Raw genomic sequence first — 25,720 nt, 5'->3', positions numbered from 1 at the left:
CAGCTGAGACAGTGAAGGGACAGAAGACATAGACTCTGAATTGTCCAGGTTGGAAGGGACCTTTCAGATCATCTAGTCCAACCATCAACCGAACTCTGATCAAAACCATCACTAAACCATGTCTCTAAGCACTATGTCAACCCGGCTTTGAAATCCCTCCAGGGATGGGGCCTCAACCACTTCCCTGGGCAGCCCATTCCAATGGGCAATAACCCTTTCCGTGGCTTTATTGTTCCTAATATCCAATCTGAACCTCCCCTGGTGCAACTTGAGGCCATTTCCTCTTGTCCCATGGCCTGGGACTTGGGAGAAGAGACTGACCCCCCCTGGCTACACCCTCCTTTCAGGGAGTTGGAGAGAGCGAGAAGGTCTCCCCTCAGCCTCCTTTTCTCCAGGCTGAACACCCCCAGCTCCCTCAGCCTCTCCTCACAAGACTTGTTCTCCAGACCCCTCACCAGCTCCATTGCCCTTCTCTGGACCCGCTCCAGCCCCTCAATGTGTTTTTTTGTGGGAAGGGGCCCAAAACTTTGGTCCTTCTAATTTTCTCCCTACAGTAGCCTTACAACATCTTTGTAGCCTTCCTGAGTGGCCTGCCTTTTTTCTAAAGGCTATAAACTCTCCTTTTTTTCCCCTGAGTTGTAACCATGTCTCTCTGTTCAGCCAGGCCAATCTTTCCCCCTGACAGCTTGCTTTTCGGCACAGGAACAGCTGGGTTTCCCCAAGTCTTGTGGGCTCTGCAGAACCCTGACTACTATGTTTATAACCGAAGTGTTTCTACTGACGTGTTAAACTGAGCCAAGAAAAGCTCTCTCCCGTCAGCAGGCAGCACTCCCTGGGGGTTTTGTCTGTCGGCTCTGGGGTGCCAATGTTTCCTGCCTTGGGTTGGGTTGCTCCACTGGCAGCACCATGGGGTATTGACTTGGCCTTGGCTGGGTTTTACGGTCTGTCTAACAGAGTGTCCTGTTCTTCAGGTATTCAGTCCCTCGTGTGCTCCCCTGAGTTAGGGAAATCCTCTTCTCCATCTTTTGCAGATGCCCGATGCCTAATTAACAAGTCTGGTCTCAGTGATACTCCATTGTAGTGGATGGAGAGAGTTGGTTCCCAGAGGGGTTCAGAGCAGGTTGAGGAGGCTCCAAAGCTCTCCAGTATCTCCCCCTTACAGGAGAAGACCTTGCTTCTTACATCATGAGAAACCAGTGGCGAAGTAGTTAGTCAAGGACCCAAATGTCTCGGCATCTGGTGTTTGCCACCATACGGTCCTGCTTCTGTTTCTGTAGCCCCTGGTGTATGACAGTAACAGATGAAGCCTCCACTGATTGTGAAAAGAGATGTTTTTCTGGTTTTTGGTAATGATAAAGATGACTTTTGCGCTAAAAGACTTGTTAGTAGAATGGTATCATTAATTATAGACAGAATGGTGTATTTCCTGGCTTCAGACTCTGTTTTTTGACAGATGCACAGATCAGCAGCAGAACTTTTTTTTGTTTTGTTTTGTTTTAATGTTAAGTGTTTTCCACTAACAGATGTGCTGCATCTGCTGTTTTTCTGTGATAGGCTTAATGACAGCAAGGGTTAAGGGTTTTCTTGTTACTTCTGTGATTAAAAAGATGTCAGCTAGGGAAAGTGATATCCCAGTGATTGTTAAAAAAAACAACTAAAACCAAAAAACTCAACCTAGCAAACAAAAAAAACCTCAAACCCAAAATAGAAAAAGCAATGAATCTCTGCTTGTCATTTGAAAAGGAAAGATATTCAGCCTTGGCCTAAAAGAAACCTTTCTACAATTCCCTGATGCATGGCACAATCCACGTATATCTGAACTGCACATATAATGCAGGTTTTTAACCAGACTTAGGCTTCTGTCCTCTTTACAGTTCACACATGCACATACACACACCCACTTGGTCTTTGATTTGGAAGTGCTTTAAGCCCAGGTTAGTCTACTGGTGGCTTGAACTGGAGCTAGAGCTTGGTCAGCACTGGTGTATTGAATGTTTTTAGGTTTCTTTTGCTCATCCCATCATTTCCCTGGAGCAGAACAGTGGCCTGGACTCACCCAGCCTACACTCTTGCATGCCTATGCTTAGTGCTTCCTGGTGACTGGTTACCTCTATAGAATCACAGAATTGTCCCGGTTGGAAGGGACCTTTCAGATCATCTAGTCCAACCATCAACCTAACTCTGATCAAAACCATGACTAAACCATATCTCTAAGCACTATGTCAACCCGGCTTTGAAATACCTCCAGGGATGGTGCCTCAACCACTGCCCTGGGCAGCCCATTCCAAGGCTTAAGAACCCTTTTCATGGAAACGTTTCTCCTAATATCCAATCTGAACCTCCCCTGGTGCAACTTGAGGCCATTTCCTCTTGTCCCATGGCCTGTTCCTTGGGAGAAGAGACCTACACCCTCCTTTCAGGGAGTTGGAGAGAGTGAGAAGGTCTCCCCTCAGCTTCCTTTTCTCCAGGCTGAACACCCCCAGCTCCCTCAGCCTCTCCTCACAAGACTTGTTCTCCAGGACCCTCACCAGCTCTGTTGCCTTAAATGGGTCCCTGTGGGGACCCCAACGTGTAAATGGCATGAAAGCATGAAACTGGTGAGGAACCTGGAGTGGGAAATCTCAGTCTGTGTCCTGCAAGGTGCTTTAGAAGCTCTGCAAGATATTGCACAAGTAGCAAGGGCAGGTACTCAAGAAGACTCAAGTTAATGATCCGTGTGTATCTTAGCAGTCAGAACCCGGAGGCTTGACGTGAGACGGAAGTGGTGAGTAGGTATTAGCCAGCATCTCAGACACCAGTATAACCAGTCAGTGAAGAGAAAGCTTTACCAGGTCGGTAAAGTCATGTCAGCTCTACTGCTGCCTGCGCTTGGTGTCAGTGGCGGGATTCTCCCCATGTGTGCAGATCAATAAGTCACAAAGCCATAATGCCCCATTATTGTTTCCTGTTGGATTTCGGATATCAATTCAACATCTACCCTAGGAAAACACTTTTATACGAACTGCTATGTTTGGTGCAGGTGGCTGTGATACGTTAGCTGAAGGGGTTGTCTCCTGTAGGGAGCGTAAGATTTACTTTGATCTGTGTTATTTCATGCATTAAAGCTACAGCTTGATCTTCTTAGAGCTTTAAATGAGCATCTCAGCGTGTGTAAAAGCACACTTCAATTTTACTACTGTAGGGGAGGACATAGAGGCAAAACCAAAAAAACTAAAACACTTTAGCACAAAATATTCATTTTGATGAAAGAGAAACTTGGAAATATTTTTGGACTGTCTGATTGTAAGGAATTGTTTGGAGTACGTTGACAAATCAGGTGAATTTTCAGAACTGTAAATGCAGCAAAGATACTATATAAATTTCCATAAACATAATTTCATGAAGGTTAAAATAACAAAAACATCGAGTCCATTCTCTTTGACATCAGGCAAATATTGACAGCCGGGGGGGAAAAAAATAAAGTGTCTTTGAATGTCCTGCTGAGTGGATTTACTGTGGATTTACTCTGCAGAGGACCATCTTTCATGGTTCAAAAAGAAAAAAAAATATATAATAGCTCACTTTTGTGTGTCTTCTGGTACTGCTGCATTCCCATAGGTGTCCTGTCACTGTTGCTGAAGTGTAGACAGGTCTCTGACATCCTGCAGGACTGTGAAGGGGTTCTGGCCAGGGCTGTGAGCTGGCTGGGAAGGGGCCGCAGGAGCAGGTCACTCGCCCGCCTGTCACTCCTGGAGCCAAGAAGTGTTTTGTTGGCACGGTGGCCTGGCTGTGTCCGGGCAGGGTGGCCGGACTGCCACTGCTGGCCGTGCTGCCCCCCAGAGCCTTCCCGCAGCCCACGCTGGCCAGACCCCAACACAGCGATTGCAGAGAGGGGGTCGTGTCACCCCTTTGTCAGCCGCATCCCACCTGCAGCTGCGAAGAGGGTGCTGGTGACAATTTGTCTCCTTGGTCGGGGAGGGGAAAAAATTTTGTCTGGAGACTTAATGTATAGGGGGAGCGCAGCCCAAGGGATGATTAGGAGCAGCCGCTTATTATGGAATCACAGAATCTTCATGGTTGGAAAGGACCTCTGAGATCACCGAGTCCAACCACACACACACATAAAAACCCCCACAATCTCGGGCACTAGAGCATGCCCGGAAGTGCCACATCCACACGCTTCTTAAATCCCTCCAGGGATGGTGACTCCACCACCTCCCTGGGCAGGCTGTTCCAGTGCCTGACCACCCTCTCAGTAAAGTCATTCTTCCCAATATCTAATCTAAGCCTCTAAACTTCAGACCATTTCCTCTGGTGTCATTATTCCCTTGGGAGAAGAGGCCAACACCCACCTCTCTACACCCTCCTTTCAGGGAGTTGTAGAGGGCAATGAGGTCCCCCCTCAGCCTCCTCTTCTCCAAACTAAACATGCCCAGTTCCCTCAGCCTCTGCAGTGGTATTTATTTTACACTTCTTAATTTGTAAATCTCACTCTAGTACTATTAAATTCCTAATTCCAAACTTTCTATCCCGGAAGGGTTCCACTTTTTTTCATCCTGTTGCTGGTAAGTGAGTTGTACCCTCGTACAAGTAGTATGTACTACTTCAGTGTAGTAGCAATAGTACTGCAGGAGGACAAACCAATTTTTATTATTGAAGACTCCTTTTGTTTTTCTTTAATTGTCCCTTACAAGTTCTAGTTGATTCCTTGCTTGGGGCATTTTTTTCTTTTTTTGTCCTAAGTTTTTAATTTCAAATAATGTCATATAACAATGCAAAGGTGATATAGAGTAGGAAAAAGGGGAAGGAGATGAGTAGGATTGAGAACAGACATGAAAGCTGATGGTCTAGAGGACTTAAAAGTACCAAAATAATGATTTGGAAAGTAATTGTATCCAGCCCTCCCCGTGCTTATATTATTGCCAGGTTGGATTGTTAAAGGGTCTTTTTGGCATAGTTTCCAATGGGAAGCTATAGTTCCTATGGGAAATAATGGGGAGGAGACACAGTTGCTGGTTTTGTTCTCCATTGTACTCCATCTGTTGGCTGATATCAATTAACTTTGTAAAAGGAATTGATATCCCAGAGAAATATTTTTGTCAAAATCGGGAAATACAGGAGTGGGACCTGCAGTAGCATCCCGAGGAGAGAGAAGGGGAGGCAGCGTGCAGAGCTGCATGCTCTGCTTGGCTCTGCTCACCCACGGGCTGGCACATGTTCGCTGGATGGCAAACCGGCATTCTCCCGCTCGAGACAAACCTGTGCTCCTCCCTCTTCCCTCTATCCCTACTAAAAAATGGGTGGGGTTTTTTTTTTTGGGAAGGATAAACAGAAGAGAACAGTCGGAAGCAGGGCTTTTGCTTTCAAGATTGCAGAAGCTACAAAACCCCTCAGGGAGGAGGACAGAAGGTCACAGAATCACAGAATGCTATGGGGTTGGAAGGGACCTCTGGAGATCATCTAGTCCAACCCCCTGCCAAAGCAGGTCCTCCCAGAGCAGGTTGCACAGGAACGTGTCCAGGTGGGTTTGGAATGTCTCCAGGGAAGGAGACTCCACCACCTCTGTGGGCAGCCTCTTCCAGAGCTCTGCCACCCTCACAGGAAAGAAGTTCCTCCTCATGTTTAGATGGAACTTCTTATGTTCCAGTTTGTGCCCATTTCCTGTTGGCCTGTCCCTGGGCACCACTGAAAAAAGACTGGCCCCGTGACCGGCCCTCCTGACACCGACCCTTTAAGTATTTATAGGTGTTGATCAGATCCCCCCTCAGTCTTCTCTTCTCCAGACTAAAAAGACCCAAGTCCCTCAGCCTTTCCTCATGAGAGAGATGCTTCAGGCCCCTCATCATCTTTGTAGCCCCCTGCTGTGCCCTCTCCAGCAGTTCCCTGTCCTTCTTGAACTGGGGAGCCCAGAACTGGACCCAGTGCTCCAGATGGGGCCTCCCCAGGGCACAGTAGTGGGCCAGGATGACCTCCCTCCACCTGCTGTCCATACTCTTCCTGATGCCCCCCAGGATGCCATTGGCCTTCTTGTCCACAAGGGCCCATTGCTGGCTCATGGTCATCCTGTTGTCCACCAGGACTCCCAGGTCTTTCTCCTCAGAGCTGCTCTCCAGCAGGTCAGCCCCCAACCTGTCCTGGTGCAGGGGGTTATTCCTCCCCAGGTGCAGCACCCTACACTTGCCCTGGTTGAATTTCATCAGGTTCCTCTCTGCCCAAAAGCAGATAAATGACACAGTAATCCAGACTGAGGAACTGATCAGGCTAAAATAATTGTGGGGAAGAAAACACTCTTTTTTCTTTTTCCCGTGATCTGCCTGATCTATTTTATAGCTTGGCTGTGGCTACGCAAAGAGCCGAACTGGCTCAATGGGAGAAGCTGCCGTGGGGAAGGGACCCGTTGGGTGCTGTAGCAGGGAGCAGTGTCACACTTTTGGCCTTATCTTCCTGTGTGCCGGTGTTTGCTGGTTGTTCAGGCACACAGCGAGTCAGGTGAGGCGATCCAGATGAAAAATATTTCTTTCCTTGTTTACTGGGCCGGTTTTCAGTTGGGTCACGTCCCCTGGTGCGGCTCGTCTGGGCGTTCACTTGAAAATAGTAACAGCAGTGAAAGAGGGAAGGATGGGAACCAAGGACTGAGAGGGTATGGCAAGGGGGACAGGATCCTTTCAGCAGATGCTTTCAATCATGTTTGATTTAAATGACCCAGTGTTACGCTTTTCTTTTGTTTATAAACTGGCTTAGTTGATTTGGCTGTTGAAATAACGAATCCTTCCCTCGATCTGACCTATTGAGGGCTCCCCTCTCTGGTTTTCTGTCTCCGCAACGATGCGGCTCAGAAAATAAATCCAAGCGGAAAAATAATTCTCCCTCCTCCCCATCGTGTCCCCTGCTCCTGAGTTTAATTTCTAGCCTCATCAGTTTTCCATAAACACTAAAGGGAGACTACTTGTTTTGGCAACCGTGGTGGTTTATGGGTTGTTATACGGTGGGTTTTGGGGTTTTTGTTTGTTTTGGTTGCTTTTTAAGAATTCAGTGATCATTGGCAGTAAGTAGAGAGGGGGATCCTAGGCCATTTAGGTGATTTTAGGGAATTTTCACGAAGCAACAGATCTGTGTGACGTTGTGTGGTCACCCAGTATTGGAGAAAAAAGGCTCAGTAGTCACCCAAAAGTGAAATTTGGTCTCTCTCTTTTTGCCGTGGAACTTCATGTGTGGTTTGGGTTGTAAAGATGCATTTTCTTTTATCCAGAAATCTTCTCAAAACACTTCTGTGTGCACCCTGTGTTTTCAACAATGTTCAGAGCGTTGCAACATCCCCAGACTAGACTGGTCCTTCTATTTTGGGACCCAAAGCAAGAGAGCTGTTTTCAGTCACTCCAAATACTTGCAGATGTAGAGAATAAAGCAGAACTGATATATCTGAGACCTTAACACCTTCCAGCTGGTGTTTTATCAAGGGGGGGGAACCTGCATATGTGTACTTAGGAGCAAGGATTACTCTTATCGTATGACCGTATCTGAAAGGGAGAAAAGGCGGCTTAAAAATATTGAATGTCATCTTGCTTCAGATGTCATTCCTGGAAAACGCTTGTGTTGATATCTAAATCTTCTGTTTCTGTTGGGTAATGAGATGCAGTGTACACAAAAGACCCTTTGATTTCTCAGTGGAGAAGCTGAGTTGATGCCGTATGGGCTAAAAGGACTGATAGTGTCATCAAGAGTATGTGCAGAATTGCTGTCTTTATCATAGATAAAGATTATAGAATCACAGAATTGTCCAGGTTGGAAGGGACCTTTAAGATCATCTAGTCCAACCATCAACCGAACTCTGATAAAAAAACCGAAAGAAAACCAAACAAGAAAACCCCCCACATCACTAAACCATGTCTGTAAGCACTATGTCAACCTGTCTTTTGAATGCCTCCAGGGATGGGGCCTCAACCACTGCCCTGGGCAGCCCAGTCCAAGGCTTAATAACCCTTTCCGTGGAAACATTTTTCCTAATATCCAATCTGAACCTCCCCTGGCACAACTTGAGGCCATTTCCTCTTGTCCCATGGCCTGGGGCTTGGGAGAAGAGACCGACCCCCCCTGGCTACACCCTCCTTTCAGGGAGTTGGAGAGAGCGAGAAGGTCTCCCCTCAGCCTCCTTGTCTCCAGGCTGAACACCCCCAGCTCCCTCAGCCTCTCCTCACAAGACTTCTTCTCCAGACCCCTCACCAGCTCCGTTGCCCTTCTTTGGACCCGCTCCAGCCCCTCAATGGCTTTTTTGTGGGAAGGGGCCCAAAACTGGACACAGCCCTCGAGGTGGGGTCTCAGCAGTGCCAAAGGTTATTAGACTAAAACAGCAGAAAATTTTTGGGTCCTGTCAAGCTTGATGTTAACAGAAAAAAATCAGATACCACTAATTTGTTTTGTTCTTTGCAGTCAGTAGATTTGGAATCGTATTTTAAGAGCTCAGGGCTGTTCCAATTTGGTGATTTATATATATATTTTTTTCTTTCTTTTTTCCTTAACCAGAAAAAGCCACTGTCCTCAATAATAAAAGAAGTCTGCGATGGGTAAGTTCTGCCGTATAAGTATATAATATATGAGCTAAAAGGACATACATATATATATGTATGTGCCGTATAGCACATAACAAGATACTGTAGTTTTTAAGTTATTAAACCAAGCAGGAAATGATTTTTTTTCTGAAGAAAATCTGGATAATCCTGCACGACCAGTCGCTAGTTTCTTCAATCTTGGAGTTGTTTTTTTCAGATTTTGAATTTTGCAAAGTATTTTGAATCCGATTACTTGCGAGATGAGGCACCTAACAAAGCAGCTCCATCATGTGGGGTGACTCTCCTTTAAACTGCTCCTTGCCTTTCTGCAGAGAGATGTGTTTTTACCCCCTCGCTTCACGCTGGCGGTTCCTGCTGTTTGTGGGTGAAGGAACTAATTGCTGTGGCTTTGATTTTTTGAGTACTGGGTCTAGTGGCTGCTGCGAGCTGGTCCAGTTGATGAGACTGCTCAGGTGAAATGGAAATGTTAATCACAAGTCCTATGATACGAACTATTAATTGGCTAAGAGAAATACCTGGCTTTAAAATGAATGTGTTAGTATTTGGGGACAAAAATGGTGTTTTAAGCAAGAGAAAATAGTTTATGTTCATCAAATTGCTGCTGAGTTAAAAAGGCGGTATTTTATGTGTAATGTAACACCCAACACATGCAGTATTAAGTTGATATGAGCTAGAATAAAATCCTGGTAATGTACAATTTTTTTGGTCTGTTTTAGTGATCTTGGTTACTGCAAGCAAAAATTACGCTTGCTGCTTTTTACAGATGTGGAATGAATCTCAGATCATTATCAACTTTTTTCGGAGCACTGAAGTGGCGTTATAGCGACAAAGTAGTTTCTCTTCTTTCTCCCCCCCTTCCCCCCCCCCCCAGCCTTCTTTTTATCTTTGCCTTGGAAGGAAGGTATTTGTTAATGTAATTTCTTTTCCATCCGTGTTCAGGTTTAGGTCTTTGTTTCAGTTGTGCAGAGGGAAAAATCTCATTTATAGGATGTATTTTTACTGAAGTTTTCCCTTTGTAAGCATGCTTTTATCTTGAACTTTGGAGCTCACCACTGAAAGCTATGGAAAAGTATGAGAAATACACGGGAATGACAAGTACTTGTTTGATCACAGCAAAATTACGTCAAAGGTACTTTTTGAGTATTTAAGGTGTCATTTTGTGATTAATTTATTTTCATGTTTCTAAGGTGGTCTCTTGCAAATCACGATCAATTTGCGCTGCAGCATGCTGATAGTTCCAATTTCTACATCACGGAGAAGGTAGGTAAATCGTTCAACACAGCTCTCACACAGCCTATCAAAATGTTTGCCGGAGTAATTGACTTGAAATTTAAATATCTGAAAATAACAGAGTGTTTTCTTTAATGTGATGCTAACGAAGAGGGTAGGTACTGGGAGACCTGGTTTAGTGACATTGCACTGATTTCTTCTGGTTGGAAAAGCAGCTTAAAAGTTTTTGAATGTGCCAAGGCCTTCACGTCTGTTGAGTTTGAGACTTCAGCACTGAGAGCCCTTTAGCTTTGGTATTTCTGCCTGGTTTTAGTGTTCTGCTGGCAAGGGGTGTACAGGAAATTGAAATATGTAAAACGTGAAGGGCTCTTGGAAGCCTTGAGGAGACCTTCGGTGCGTGTCACTTCCCTCTTTGGCAGATCAGGCAGAAATAAGTTTCAGTGACTGTGTAATACTTGCTACCCCTTCCCGCATGCAGTCCTGGCCTTTTCCAGTTCTTTATGTCACATCGACTTTTTTTTTTTTTTTAAGTCCCTAGATAGCGTGGCAACACGTGAGTCATGAAGTGATGCAATGATTTCAGCACGGAGTAATGAAACGGCTGTAGCTGTCATAAAAATGGAATGTCTAGTCTAAATGCGCTCCTCTGAAGGAGACCAAGTAGTACATTCATTCCGAGCGTTACTGAAAGAATTGCTGAAATTACTGAAACAATGAAAGAAAAAAAAAAAAGACAAGTTTGGCAGAGTGTACGCATCAGTGCTGCAGAGGTACAACGTCTGAGCGACAGGAAAAGAGCACTATTCCCATCTGCTCAAGTCCGTATGAAGATTGCCTAATCTCGGTGGATTTTGAGCTAAATAGACCTGAGTTTAGTTGCGTGGCCATAGATCTACGACTCTTGCTTAACTTGTTATGGGTTTAGTTTGGTTTATTCGTAAGCAGAAAGGCCTTTTGGTTTTGTTTTGCGTTTTACAGTTGTTTAGGATCTGCTAAATACAGCTGAGACTAACTATTCTCTTGCTGTAATTCTTACCCCCACTCAAGAAATAAAGGCAGTTTAGGCACAGTTAAGCATTTAAAAAGACTAAATTTAGCAAGACAGCTAGAGCAGTTGCTCGTAAGATGGTGTTGCTTTTTTGGGGTGTTTTTTTTTTTTTTTTTTTTAGCAACCGGTTTCCGTTTTTCATTTAACTGTTTGTCATCCCAGGCGACCTTCTCAATGTGTCACAGTTGGTTTTGGGATCTCCCCTTTTTGGCTTGTGTGTTGTTTTTTTTGTTTTTTGGGTTTTTTTTTTCTCCTTTATTTTCAAGTTTCAATTGACAGACACTTCAAAGGCCACCCCAAGGAAAACTGTTGAAGTTAATTATTGGGTGCTGTGTTTTGCCTCCACCCAAACGAAATAGTTGAGGCTGTTTTGCTAATTGCCCTGAATTGTGATACAACATTTTCCAGTAAGCTAGACACAATTGAACTTGCCCATTGGCATTTAAGCTCTGATTGCAGAGTGAATATTCCCAAAAAGCCACGATTGTGCCAAAATTCGAGCTCCTTGAAGGAATTTGTACTGATAAAGTTGGAGAAATCTTCCAGGCTTTGCCTCCACCTTTGGTGGGTAGGGATCCTGCCGCTTTGGAGACGAGAAATGTGTTCTTTTCCTCGTAAAAGGAAGTCTGAAGGCTTTTGGCCGGCTTTAACTTGCAGTAAGGGTGGAAAATGACGGTCTTCTAGAACAGTTTGCAGAGAGGACTTGGAGTTTGTTTATTCCCTACTGAAAATATGCAGAGTGTCTGACTCTGAGTCACATTAAAAAAAAAAAAAAAAAAAAAAAGAGAGAGAAGAGCTCTAAATGCCACTAGTATTACTCAGATGTCTGTGACTTTTATTAGATATTGTTCACTGTTTATCGCTGTTTATTGGATAGTGGCTATGAAGGGAGGTTTATATAGGCTGTCACCCCTTCTACGGGCTCTTCCTCGTTTGTGTGCAGTGGGATGTTGTTCCTTTCTGAATTAAAAAATGAAAAAGGCCAGCCGTGAGGACAAACACACGCACTTCAACGAAGCTACGGTACTAATTGTTTCGGTCCACGTTGCTGCCTCTTACTAGGGCACGAGCAGAGCTCTTTGGCGACAGTGGCAGCTTCAAATAAGTAAATACTTTTCAGTGCTCTCCGAGATGAATTGTAATGTTTTCTTCACGCGCACAGACATACGCATAGGTCATGTTTCTGCAGAGCCTGGGTGACTGCTGATTTATGGCCTTCCAGGGAGAGATGCCTTTTGAAAATACCACCGTGTTTAAAGTTGCCACAAAGAAAAGCAATTAATGAATTCTTGTACGGAGTAACAAGAAACTTTGAAGTGCAAATGTTACAAACGCAGGACTGTCAACACATGGCTTACGATTATATTTTTGGTTTTGGGTGGCAAACGGCGCATCTGTGTTTTGGTTGTCATATGCAGAACTTTTTATCTTTTGTAGCTGACCTATATTTCCTGATTATACCATACACAAATAAAAATAACGCCCAAGCAGTTCTGTCTCTCTCTTTTTTTTTTTTTTTCCTTGCTGTATTATTTGGAAAAATGCCTCTAGAGGAGTAGCAATAATTCCTTCAGACAGCGTAAGGGCAGTCTTTTAACAAATCTTGAGTAAGCCGGGGTTCCTGCTAGAGATAAGGCTTATGACAGCAGATGCAGTTTGGACTGCTGCCTCTGGGGTTCTGGTTTGGCTATATCTGTGCTCCTGAAAGTGCAGTGGAAATTATTAATTATGTATTTTAGTATTTTTTTTTTTTTTTTAAATGGGAGAAATAAAATAAGGGGTTATGTGAACAAAAAAACCAAGCAGAGGCGTAGTGCCCAAGCTCAAGCCTAGCTGGTATTTCAATCAAAATGTGTTTGATTTTTAATTACATTAACAGGTGTGGGTTTTTTATAAAGAATTTACTTGTCATGGACGGCCGTTTCTTTGGTAGGTCAAACATCTACAGGCCTGACTTCTGAATCAGGATCTCATTGTGCTAGATACTATATAACAGTGAATAAAAAAGTCGCCTTTCTTCAATCTGTCCAGGTTGTACCTGAATAGAGGCTTGCAGTCATCAGGCGTAATAACTCGGGAACGTTATAGTCTGGATGAGGTCAGGTTTAGAACAAAAAATGTTATATAAAGAGTAGAAATTGACCGTATAATTTTGTGTGCTATGTGCGATCCTGGGCTGAAAACCACAGCTTGGATGATCTGTCCAGTGTGTTCCTCTGCTGGCGGTATTAGGAACCCAGGGACAAACATCCGAGTGGCTTGTGCGGCACGTTGGTGGGTACGTCTGGTCCCTCATCGCTGCTCACTCTTGGCTTTGTAGACACAGTCTGGCTCCTCTAGACCCATTTGTGCATCTGCACTGCCCGCTGTGGGCTCTGGGTCTGGGAGGGATCATTATTAGGTCAAACTTGGTCTCTAAAAACATGCTGCATGTCTCTAAAACATGCTGCTTGGTCTCTAAAAGGATGCTGCAATGATCCAGCTCCTTCACCATGGCCTCAAAAGCGATTGTTTTGTCACATCTGAAGGTGTGATAAACCACAACATCTATCAACAAGGGCCTTGGGGGGAGCGTGGGGCTGGGGAAGAATGGTGTTCGAGCTGGCTTCACTGCTGCATGCAGAATGTGGTGGCTCTTAAACCACCACCAGAGCAACTATCAGGAATAAAAGGCTGGCTCGTTCTCGTTAAGGGCCCTTGTGAGCCAGCAGCGAGTTATGTTCAGCACACAGTGATGATACTGGTGCCATTTTTCATGTTATCTTTAAAACGGAAGGGCATTTCATCCATTGGTATATTGACTGCAGTCCATTTTTATTCAGTCACAATTTCATTGCATTCAATTTTTTTATATCTGATGCCTTTCAAGACTCCCTGTGTTTTTCTCCTTCATTCCCGACTCCCACATTTGCCTTTCATTCTTACGTGTTACTGCATGAAGTGGAGGAGAGCAGACAGAGTTCCCTCCGTTAATTTTGTGTGCGAGAGAGACTTCTGTGCTATTTCGCAAAGGGAGCAGCCCCCACCTTGCTTTTGTTGTCATCACTCGGCTCTTTGCTGTGTTCAGGGACGGGACATCTTTCTACCTCCTGCTTTGCCCGAGCTGGGAACCTGGGAACAGTCCCTGGTGTTTGTTCTTTCTCAAAGGTGCTTTTGCTTGTGACCTATTTTTTGCTGAATGCGACCTGTAATTGTATATTCATGTGAAATTCCACCATGCCATTACAGGCTGCGTGGGAGTGGGTGCAAATGACAGGGCAAGAAATGAGCTCTTAGTAGGATTGGGGCTTTTTGGAGTTGTGTTTTGTTTTTTTTTCTTTCACGTTTTTAGTATTCATCTGTTTTCCACTGATTAATTCAACTTCAGTGAGTTGGAAGTAAACATTCTCAATAATGAAGGTTTCTGATTCGCTGGAGGACCTGGTGGTACTTAAACAGCTGAGAATGAGAAGTAGCACGAAGGCTGGGAACTGGAGAAATGTATTAAGTGATCTGGGCTCCCCAGTTCAAGAAGGACAGGGAACTGCTGGAGAGGGGACAGCAGAGGGCTACAAACATGAGGGGCCTAGAACATCTCAACAAGGAAAGGCTGAGGGACTTGGGTCTTTTTAGTCTGGAGAAGAGAAGACTGAGGGGGGGTCTGATCAACGCCTATAAATACTTCAAGGGTGGGTGTCAGGAGGATGGGGCCTGTCTTTTTTCAGTGGTGCCCAGGGACAGGACAAGAGGGAACGGGCACAAACTGGAATGTAAGAAGTTCCATCTAAACATGAGGAGGAACTCCTTTTCTGTGAGGGTGGCAGAGGCCTGGAAGAGGCTGCCCACAGAGGTGGTGGAGTCTCCTTCTCTGGAGACATTCCAAACCTGCCTGGACACATTCCTGTGGGACCAGCTCTAATTGGACCTGCTTTGGCAGGGGGTTGGTCTAGATGATCTCTAGAAGTTCCCTTCCAACCCCATGTGATTCCGTGATCTGTTCCTCTCATTTTGTTTTACTTCTGATAATACATTTGTCAGTAATGCTACATAAATGGCAGATTCCGAACCAGAACTGACCTGGACCAAACTATGCCCAACGTTCCCTTTTCTCTCCTACTAATAGGACACGTGGTATTTCCCTCATATTCACAAATTTCTTACTGTTTTGGGGCATCTGCCCAGTCCTACAGAAATGCCTAACAATAAGGGCAACGTATGGAGTCAGAGTGGCCGTGCTCCTGCCTACTTGATGGATGGTCGTAACACTGCCCTGTGGACTCCAGTAAAAACCAGTGGACACTGATATATTTCTTCGGTGAACAGAAATAAAACTTGAGTATGTGTACACTAAATCCCTTTCAACCCTGCTTCGTTCAGGCTGGTTTCAAGAACAGCGGTCATCCTTCTCTTAGTAATTGAGTCCTAGTTTTTAGGACTAATTTTGTAGGGCTTTAGGTTTATGCGAAATTTTCTAAAGAAAATAATTCTGTTCTGTCAGCCTCCTGGCCCCAGCATGAACAGCTTAATTCTTCTGCTTGCCTCCTCCTAAAATGTTTTGTATGACAAGATCTTCTGTTTAGTTCTTTTCTAGATCTTCTAGTTCCACATCAAGGCTGATGAGGTGGATCGTGTTGCTTTTGGTGTTTTTGTTTTTTTTTAAAAAAGGCTTTATAGGTATTTATTTTCTTGAATTTTGTTTATAATTTTGCCTCACAAGTAATCACTAAGAGTGGAAGGGCTCTGAAGAAGTCTGTCTTTGTTACAGCACTTGAAGATAGGTATGGTTTAGCGCAGGCACGGTGTGACCGTTTGGGTTCAAACGGTTCTGTTTAAGATCTGGCTGACAGGAAAACGCTCTTTAAATCATCTTCATACTTAAAGAACAACCTGTTTAGGTAGAGGGGTGGTTTTACAAGGTGTGGTGATCAGACATCACAGCTCACTGCTGGAAGGGAATGGTTCTGATTTCTTCTCCCCTTCTCCATGAGATCCTGCCACCTCATTTCTTCTGGCTACAGCGGGTTTTTTTGACAATTTTTGGAGGTGGTGGCAAGGGGGGATCATTTTGTGCCACTTTAATTAAATTTGCTTAATAAAAAGTCTTAACTGATCTGATGTAAGAGTGGGGCAGGACCCTCGAACCATGTCCAGGAATGGGCTGCAGAGAAGGCAGAAGTTAAAGGAAGGGTAGGAAGAGGAATGAAATTTTGCTGCTTTTTTTTTTTTTTTTTAACAGCTGTGAGCTGTTATGTCCCTCTGCTGCTCGTGGAACGTGCTTAGGCTGACATGGAATGAACTTGTGGCAAATTCTGACTGTAGTCACAAATGGAGAAGGGGTGTTTTACCTACAGTCTCTCTGGGTCTGAGAGGAAGGGCTCGGGCAAGGGAGTAGGCATAGGATGTACGTGTTGGAGAAGCACAAGAACCTGCAGGCTTCCCCTTAAACAAGTCTCAGTGTGGTTCCAAATGTGGTGCTTGCAAAATGAGCTGGCTCTCTTTCTTGCTTATACTATGGTGCTTATTCCTATCTTTTCCCTTACAAACTGGGCAAAACCCAAAATGATAAAATTTTCAGCTGGTTTTGTTCCCTTGTTGACTCATCAAGTAGTTACTCAACTATTTATGCCACATAGAAACAGTAGTAGGAATGATCAAGAGCCTGAAAAGCAAGACTTGGCTTTATGCTTGCAAGCTGTGCTTTGATTTGGCAAAAGTGACTGTGAACCACGGTTTTGGCTCAGGTCTTCAGCTCTTTTTCTTAGTAGCAGCATCTGCTTAAGGACCTGCTGTGCTCGTGCACCAACCCCTCCGTGGTGATGTGGGTGAATGCGTTGGGTGAACTGCATCAAAGAACTGACTTCCATTTGATGATCCTTATTTGGATTTTTTTTTTTTTTTTTTTTGGTGTCCGTACCCGTTCCCTGTTCTGATTTCCACACGTGATCTCAGCAACAACAGTATAAAGCCCAGCGAAGTCTGTCATTTCCTGATGTTTATTTTGCAGGGTGTAGCTCTGGCGTTCCAGCTTATCAGAGGACGATGGGCTGCTGCTTGTTGTCTGCCCACCCCTTCCGTGTTCCTGGTACAACTGTCTGTGCGGCTGCTTGAATTGGGGAACTGATACAGATTAAAAATAACTCGTGTGTAACTTCTTCTAACGCGTCAGGAGGATGTCTGCGCACAGTGTAATACCACTGCTGCTCTGCAGAGCGAGTGGTACCCCATAGTGTTGTCAATCAGAGTCGTAGAATCATAAAATAGTTTAGGTTGGAAGGGACCTCTAATGGTCATCTAGTCCAACCTTCCTGCAACGAGCAGGGATGTCTTCAGCTCACGTTGCTCAGAGCCCTGTCCAACCTGACCTTGACCAAGAATGGTGCATCTACCACCTTTTCCAGCAACGTGTTCTAGCTTTTCATCGTTAAAAATTTCTTCCTCCTATCTAGTCTAAATCTACCCTCTTTTAGTTTAAAGCCGTTACCCTTTGTCCTATCGCAGCAGGCCTGCTAAAAAGTCTGTCCCCATCTTTCTTATAAGCTCCCTTTAGGTACTGAAGGGCTGCAGTGAGGTGTCCTTGGAACGTTCTTTTCTCCAGGCTGAACCCCAATTCTCTCTGCCTTTCTTAATAGGAGAGAGATTCCATCCTTCTGGTCATTTTTGTGGCCTTCCTCTGGACCTGCTCCAACAGGTCCATGTCATTCCTGTGCTGAAGGCTCCAGAGCTGGTTGCAGTACTCTAGGTGGGGTCTCACAAGAGCGAGAAAGGACTAGCAAATTAATGAAAAAATTATGTTTAGGTCAATTCAAAAGATTCTATATTGTATCTGCCAGAAGTTTCAGCTGAAAAAAAAAAAAAGAGTGGATAAGGCAGCATGTTGAGTTTACAGTTCCCTTTTACATACTATGGAGATCAAGTTTCAAGTAATCTGCTACCTACAGAATCACAGATCCTTGTAGATCGCTCCACCTGAAGATGGAGTGTTTCATGGAAGGTATGGACTTTTTCCTAGGATGTGATTTCAGTGGCATTCAAGCTGGTATGACTGTGAGTTGCTGGAAAATAAGGTAGTTGAGCTTTCTTTTTCCCCTGCCTTCATTCCCTTCACTTCTCTAACATCCTAATAACTGTACTGTTGGAAGGTGAATTGGTTCAAGTCATAGATATGACAGAAGAAGACTATGGGTTCCCCCCCTCTAGCCCCCCCATCCTTTTTTGTGAATGAAGGGGAGAGGAAGAGGTAACTTAAGGTTAGGTGGTTGACTGTGCTGCTGTATGTTGGTAGATCCGATGTAAGGAAAGCATTGGGAGCCCGCACGCTGGAAGGATACGTGCAAAATTGTGCCACCACTGGGCTGTAGAGTTGCACTGGGTTAGGTATACCCCTGAAACTCCACCACTGGTATAACTTGGTTTATTTCCTAGCTTCTGATACCCTTGAAGAGGCGTAGAAAAACAGCATGCAGAAAACTTCCTCTCTGTAGAAACTTCAGCTGAACTACCAACACTTAATTTCTTAAGGAAAATGCTAGCATCAAATTCTAATGTGAAAAACTAAAAGACGTTTTCCCTGTTTCCAGCAGCTTCTCAGAAAAGGAATTTTATCACAAGATTAATTGCCTCAGTGTTTCTTCTAAAACAATACAGTCTTGTCATATCAAGTAGTACAATGTTGATCATTACCTCTATCTCTTATCTTTCGTCATACTAAAGTTTTTGGTCACTAAAAATGATCTTCAGAAATTTCCTACCCGGTCAGCTGAATGTTATATGTAACCTCATAGTCTATGTCCAGCTCTAACAGCAGCAAATGCCAATGATGGCTTTCACTCTCTTCCTGCTTCCTCAGCATTCCCATTTGTTCTACTACACGTGTTGGAGGCTACCTCTCTACTTAGTCCATTTAGTATCTGTATAAGGGCCATGAAATCCTTTCATCTCTTCTTGGACCTGCTGGTACTGCCTTCTTCCACAACCTCTTGTGACAGCAAGCTCAAGAAGTTTTCTACCTGCTGAATGAAGAGGTACATTCTTCATCTGCATTAAACTGATCCCTTACTGCTTTCATCGAGTTACCTCCTGGTTCTCGTACTGCAGGATTTGATAACAAGAGTTCTGCATTCAGCTTGTCCACTACTGTCCCTCCTCTGGCGTTTGTCCCTCCAAACTGAGGAGACCTTTCCTTGTGAGGCAGCTGCTTAATCCCATTGAGCATTTCACTTGCTTTCTCTGCATTTTCCCTGATGTTACTGTGTCTTCCTTAAGAGAAGAGGGCCCCGAAGGTGATCAGAGGGCTGGAGCCCCTCTCCTACGAAGACAGGCTGAGAGAGTTGGGGTTGTTCAGCCTGAAGAAGAGAAGGCTTCGGGGAGACCTTACAGCAGCCTTCCAGTACCTGACAGGGGCTACAGGAGAGATGGGGAGGGACTCTTGATCAGGGAGTGGAGCCATAGGACGAGGGATAATGGTTTTAAACTGAAAGAGGGGAGATTTAGATGAGATATTAGGAAGTTCTTTGCTGTGAGGGTGGTGAGACGCTGGCACAGGTTGCCCAGGGAGTTGTGGATCCCCCATCCTTGGAGGTGTTCAAGGCCAGGCTGATTGGGCTTTGAGCAACCTGGTCTGGTGGGAGGTATCCCTGCCCATGGCAGGAGGGTTGGAACTGGATGATCTTTAAGGTCCCTTCCAGCTCTTTAACCATTCTATGAATCTGTGTGAAGATCAGAACTACATACAGTGTCCTCCATACAGGTGGATGAAGTTCTTGTGTCGTGGCAAAATGATGCCCTCTGTCTAGTTCTCAGTGACACTTCTGATGATGCCCAATGTTTACTGGCTGCACATTGAATCAGTGCTTTAAGGGAGATCTGCCAGCACAGACTTCGCTTCTCTTTCCTGAGTTGTCGACTTAGAAATTGACTCCATTATTTGTCATTTTGTCCTTATTTACTACTTGCCCAAACTCATCCTTGTGGAAAAGTTATGGAGTCATTAACTTAAAGTTTATTTCGTAGCCCTAATTTTTTTGTTGTTGTGTCAATTTGGAGGATGGTGAAATAAATAATAGTAGTATGGAAACAGGGAAGAATCTATAACTTAATGATATAAACACGTGAAGAATGTTAGGTTTCTTGGCTGTTATTCTTTAGCCCCCTTAAGAAGTCTGAAGGAGGCTGTTTGGTCAAGGTTAAAGAATAGTGCTGAGCGAGCTATAACCACGGGAACCAATGCTTGTAGGTGTTCCTCAAATATGTTAAGAAAACATTCCATTCCAACCAGTTGCAGTGAGTTGAATCTTGAGGTGTTTTGCTGGGTATAACAAATTATTAAAATGATAAGACACATACGTTGCAAGATAAACTTTAATTTTGCTTGATAAGTTTTCTGAGGTGTGTCTCCAGCAAAGCTCTGATTAAGTGGCTTGACTGTTTTGATAAGAGTTTTTTGAAAGTGAATTTGCATAACTTCATCCCTCTCCATGGTTTGGTGGACTCTCTTAATGCTTGAGGCCTCCTTTTTAGGTGCAAGTCTCCTGCGTGTGTTTTGGGCAAAGTTCAAGGCAGAACTTTGAGAAGGAAGAGAATCTGGTGGCAGATAATGTTGGTTCGTGTTGCTCCAGCTGTTGGAGCTGGAAGTCAGAGGGCCCGAAGACACAAGGTGATCTGTCCGGACATCCTCTGCTTCCTGTTGCGTTTTGATGTTTATGTGTTTTCGCTGTAATACTTTGATTGAAAACCTGGCTTGGAAAGTGTCACACAGCAGTATGATGCTTGGAAATACTGCCTACTCAATTAAAATAAAATAATCTAGTGAGTGTAGACTCTTGCTAGATACAGTATCGTAGATGGGGCCTGTTTGTATTCATAATATAATTGCTGTCTCAGTTCTAGGTAACATTTATAACAAATCTATTTTCTTGTTACAGAGGGTTTTTTAGGGGCATTTTGGATAGTGCTGATTCACTACTTCCCTCTCTGCCCAGGGTTAAGCTTCCCTAATACAGATCGACAGCATGAACAACATCTACAGACCTGATGCACGCCTGAGAAACAGATCAGAAATGTGTTGGAAGAGGTTTTTGGTGGTGGTGCACCTGGGCCTGAACAGCAGTGGTGCTTATGAGTATGATTGCCAAAGCCAGGCTGCTGTGTTGGAATCACAGAATCACAGAATGACATGGGGTTGGAAGGGACCTCTGGAGATCATCTAGTCCAACCCCCTGCCAAAGCAGGTCCACCCAAAGCAGGTTGCACAGGAACGTGTCCAGGTGGGTTTTGAATGTCTCCAGAGAAGGAGACTCCACCACCTCTCTGGGCAGCCTCTTCCAGGGCTCTGCCACCCTCACAGGAAAGAAGTTCCTCCTCATGTTTAGATGGAACTTCTTACATTCCAGTTTGTGCCTGTTTCCTCTTGTCCTGTCCCTGGGCACCACTGAAAAAAGACTGGCCCCATCCTCCCGACACCCACCCTTGAAGTATTTATAGGTGTTGATCAGAACGAAAAGCAATCCACAGGATGCTGTCCCTAATACTAAGCAGATTAACTGTATATAAATGTTGCAATTGAAATTAACTGGCATGCCAACTACTGCATCACACAGTTAATGTAGGAAATCCTCTTGGCTTAATGGTGTGCTGACATGCTGTTTCTTGGTAGGCGCTTAAGTCGTTATTTAGAATGGATAAACAAAATTGGATTTTTGCTTGGGGAACAGCTAACCCTTTTCAAGTTTTGGCAAGCCTGCTTTGTTAGAGACTTGGCGCTTTGAATGCTTTCAGAGAGAAGGCATGGGCAGTTTTCCTTAAGCCTCTGTCTAAATTAGATATTTAGACAGGTTAGATGTTAGGAAGAAATATTAGGAAAATTAGAAAGAAATATCATATTTAGATTAGATATTGGGAAGAAATTCTTTCCCGTGAGGGTGGTGAGGCACTGGAACAGGTTGCCCAGAGAAGCTGTGGATGCCCCATCCCTGGAGGGGTTCAAGGCCAGGCTGGATGGGACTTTGAGCAACCTGGTCTGGTGAGAGGTGTCCCTGCCCATGGCGGGGGGGTTGGAACTGGATGATCTTGAAGGTCCCTTCCAACCCAAACCATTCTGTGATTCTATAAATCAGGAGTTGAAGATGAGTTCTCTATGTCTCGTGGCAGCAGTGATTGAATTTACAGTATAGGGCAGACTTGTGCACTTTGCTCTGAGCCAGGTGTGATGAGGGAGAGGTCTGTGGGCTCTGACAGGCATCGCGGCTTTGAGTCTGAAAGCTTCAGTGTTTTCAGACTCGGCGTGATAAATAAACGGAAAGACCCCAAACAAAACTTCCAGTGATGCTTTTACGTATCCTATGTGTTCTTTTTTCTCTGCTGTTTTATATATAACCTGCTGACATACGGTCACTCTGGAGAATGGTACTTCTCCATCCATATGTGGTATCTGAACTTCAGCCAGGTTATTGACTTCCCATTCCCACTTTTTTTTAAATTCCTCTGACTATAGAGAAATACAGTAGTTTTAACAAGGTATTTTTCACTTGCTAGATTGGTTGTAGATTGAATTTATGCAATCTCTAAGTCTCCTTATGTAATTCTAGGTTTATTTTCTAACCTGCGTGCATGACACTGTAGAGACCGTATCGGGTTAAGCCAAACTTTTCATGGGTTGGGGTTTCAGCTTGTGACAAAACTGGTGTAACTGAACGAGCTTATGGAGCGTGGTTTCAGCCTGAAGCAACTGTGAAATAATGTAATTCAGGCTGTGGTTGGCAGCTTGCTGCTCCCAAAAAGGGGAAAGTATAATTCCTCGCCATGCTTCCCCTGTTCTCTTTTCCCTCCATCCCTTCCCCTGCTCCCAAGGATGTGGTTCCACCATCTTTCCTGGTGTGGCACTGGTGCTCAACCCTTGCAGAACTGGTGTCAGTTTATTAACCCGACAGAAGACTCTCCTCTCTTTCCCGCCCGGGCTGCTTTACCAGCCAGGTTACTGAGATTAGACCCTCAAACAGGTCTGTCCAGTGTCAGAGCTGGTGCGAGGTTGAAAAGGGAGCAGGAAGGCAGGAGGGTGATGAGGGACGCAAACTCCTTGGACCTTCTGAGACCGTGGTGTAGCCTTCCCACAGAAAGCCTGGTACATCATGTTTGCTGTGGACTGAGTGTTTGCAGAGATGCTTTTTGTGGCCCAGATGAAGGGACTTAACTTGTTAAATCATGAACTAATTTGTACGTCTGATTTGGTAGTTCGTGTTAATTACAGCAGGAAACCTGAGAAACTTTGAGCTTGTAGGTACAATGCTGAAAAAAAATAAGCCTGTGTGGGTGCTCTTATTTACATTTAAGAGCAGTCTGTGTTTACTTAAGTCCAATATTTGGATAAGGATATCAGTGAACTTTCACTTGCAAATGTGATGGGTACAGTTTAAGTTTAACTGTTGTCTGATCCCCTGACTGTTTTTAATATTGTTGTATGCTGGGATTTGCTGCCTTCCAAGTAAAGCTGATGGAACCCTGTGTGTATGTGTGTGCTCTGGCCTAATGCAGCTGAAGTCCAGTCCCTTAGTGTAAAATGTTGATGGAGGCAGATTTAGCCGAAGCTGACTGTCTGTCCTAAAGTAATCATTTTTATTCAGCTCCACAAATCCAGGAGGTGGTAACAGAATCACAGAATGCTATGGGATTGGAAGGGACCTCTGGAGATCATCTAGTCCAACCCCCTGCCAAAGCAGGTCCACCCAGAGCAGGTTGCACAGGAACGTGTCCAGGCAGGTTTGGAATGTCTCCAGGGATGGAGACTCGACCACCTCTCTGGGCAGCCTCTTCCAGGGCTCTGCCACCCTCACAGCAAAGAAGTTCCTCCTCGTGTTCAGATGGAACTTCTTATGTTCAAGTTTGTGCCCGTTTCCTCTTGTCCTGTCCCTGGGCACCACTGGACTGGCCCCATCCTCCTGACACCCACCCTTTAAGTATTTATAGGTGTTGATCAGATCCCCCCTCAGTCTTCTCTTCTCCAGACTAAAAAGCCCCAAGTCCCTCAGCCTTTCCTCCTAAGAGAGATGTTCTAGGTCCCTCATCATCTTTGTAGCCCTCTGCTGTCCCCTCTCCAGCAGTTCCCTGTCCTTCTTGAACTGGGGAGCCCAGAACTGGACCCAGTGCTCCAGATGGGGCCTCCCCAGGGCAGAGTAGAGGGGGAGGATGACCTCCCTCCACCTGCTGGCCACACTCTTCCTGATGCACCCCAGGATGCCATTGGCCTTCTTGGCCACAAGGGCCCATTGCTGGCTCATGGTCATCCTGTTGTCCACCAGGACTCCCAGGTCTTTTTCCTCAGAGCTGCTCTCCAGCAGGTCAGCCCCCATTTTTAAGTCACCACATTTGAAGTCACCACAACTGTTTGCCAAGTGAGTTCGTTTCAACACCGATTTAGAGGAAACTACACAAATGCAGTATTGCCCGTTCATACAGATTCTTTAGACGTGATGAGATGTAGCTGGATCTGGTGCGGTTTTACTACAAGAAGAGAAACTGTGGTACTTCATTAGTGCTGGAGGAAGTCATCCTGTGCTTCACTGCTCATCCCTTTTTTGCCCCTCTCGGAGGCAGGAGCCTGGCTGGCCTCCCTGGTGCTCTTCTGGCAGGAGGAGACTGCGAAGGCCTGAGATGAGTTAAGTGCATATGTAAGCAAAGATGCTGTAAAGAGCTTCTTCCTTGTACCCCCTGTGTTGTCTGGCACTTCAATTATTTCAGTGAGAGTGAAGAAATGTTTGTGGGTGGAGGACGATCTTGCATATAGCTAGAACCAATCCCACAGAGAACTTCGGTACCAAGAAAGAGACAACGTACTAGAGTTTTATTTTTGGGACTACTTGACCTGGTTTCGGGCAAGATTTATACCGTTTTTAGCATTTTGGATTCGAGATGTATCAGAATGGAAGCAAGAAGGATGAAATGAATTGGGGAAAAATTGCCTGAGAAGAAATACAATTTTATTTATTTATCTATTTATTTATGTATTTGCTAAACACCAGTCTGCAGAAAACCTGCAGGGTGGTCTTTAGAACAGAATTATCTCTTATCTCTCAAACTGTTAGGGATGCCTCTGATTTCTTTGCTGAATTAGGATAACCTATGCACAAGCTGTTGAGCCGTGAAGTCGTGACTGTGTGTGTACAGTCGGTACCTGTCAGTATGTTCATTGAGGTAGGTACTATATTCTCTTAACCTGTGGTGGACAGGAGGAAGCTTGTTGAAATAGAGGGAGGCTCCCCTACGCTTACCACGGGGGGAAGGCCATGCACGTGGGCATTGACCACAAAGCTGTGAGGATGCTGTAAGCACACAGCATCGCTTACGCCGTGCCAGCTTTGTCATCTACCCATAACTTTAGTTTAATTGAACACATTAATGTGAGCTTAACCAAAAGAAAACGTTTAATGCCGCCTCTTTCTGCCAGCCGGGTGAGGAGAATGACTTACACCGTGTTTGAACTTTACTTACCACTAACAGCGAAGCTTTTGGGTTTGTGTTTTTTTTTTTTTTTGTTTTTTGTTTTTTTTTTTTTTACTTTGAGGGAGAATGCAAAGTCGTGGTGGCAGAGCTCAGCGGGTTGACTCCAGTGGTTTAAGTCAGCATGTTCTTGTTATAGAAAATGGAGAGCCAGTGGGATGAGTTTTAAATCCTGCAGATGCTTAATGACAGGTTTCAGCAAACTTACGAACTCCTCAAGTATGTAGCGCAATACCAGAACCAGGCACCGTGGACAGTATATTTCAAAGAAGTATTTAGAAGTTGCCAGTGGAAGCTAAACTTTGAAAAACATGAAGTCACTCTTGAAAGGGTTTGGATTTGTTCAGTATCATGTGAACAGCCACCTATTTCTGGAAGCTAATGTTGTTATGCCTTGGTGGGGAAAATGCTGTATAGATGTTAGCTCACA

General features: G+C 44.7%; 1 protein-coding gene across 1 annotated transcript in view; it reads left to right on the top strand.

Annotated features, from left to right (window-relative positions):
* The window catches only part of ELMO1 (engulfment and cell motility 1), a 372,947-nt gene that overhangs the window by 65,899 nt on the left and 281,328 nt on the right, over positions 1-25,720 (top strand). The window contains exons 4-5 of the mRNA XM_074150416.1: positions 8,500-8,540; positions 9,734-9,806. Coding sequence (XP_074006517.1) covers positions 8,500-8,540; positions 9,734-9,806 — 114 coding nt within the window. The remainder of the gene's footprint in view (positions 1-8,499; positions 8,541-9,733; positions 9,807-25,720) is intronic.

Source organism: Numenius arquata, chromosome 7 (assembly GCF_964106895.1).
Source record: "Numenius arquata chromosome 7, bNumArq3.hap1.1, whole genome shotgun sequence".
NCBI classification, from domain to species: domain Eukaryota; kingdom Metazoa; phylum Chordata; class Aves; order Charadriiformes; family Scolopacidae; genus Numenius; species Numenius arquata.
The sequence above is the reverse complement of the archived record's forward strand: the minus strand, read 5'-3'. Positions and strand labels throughout refer to the sequence as shown.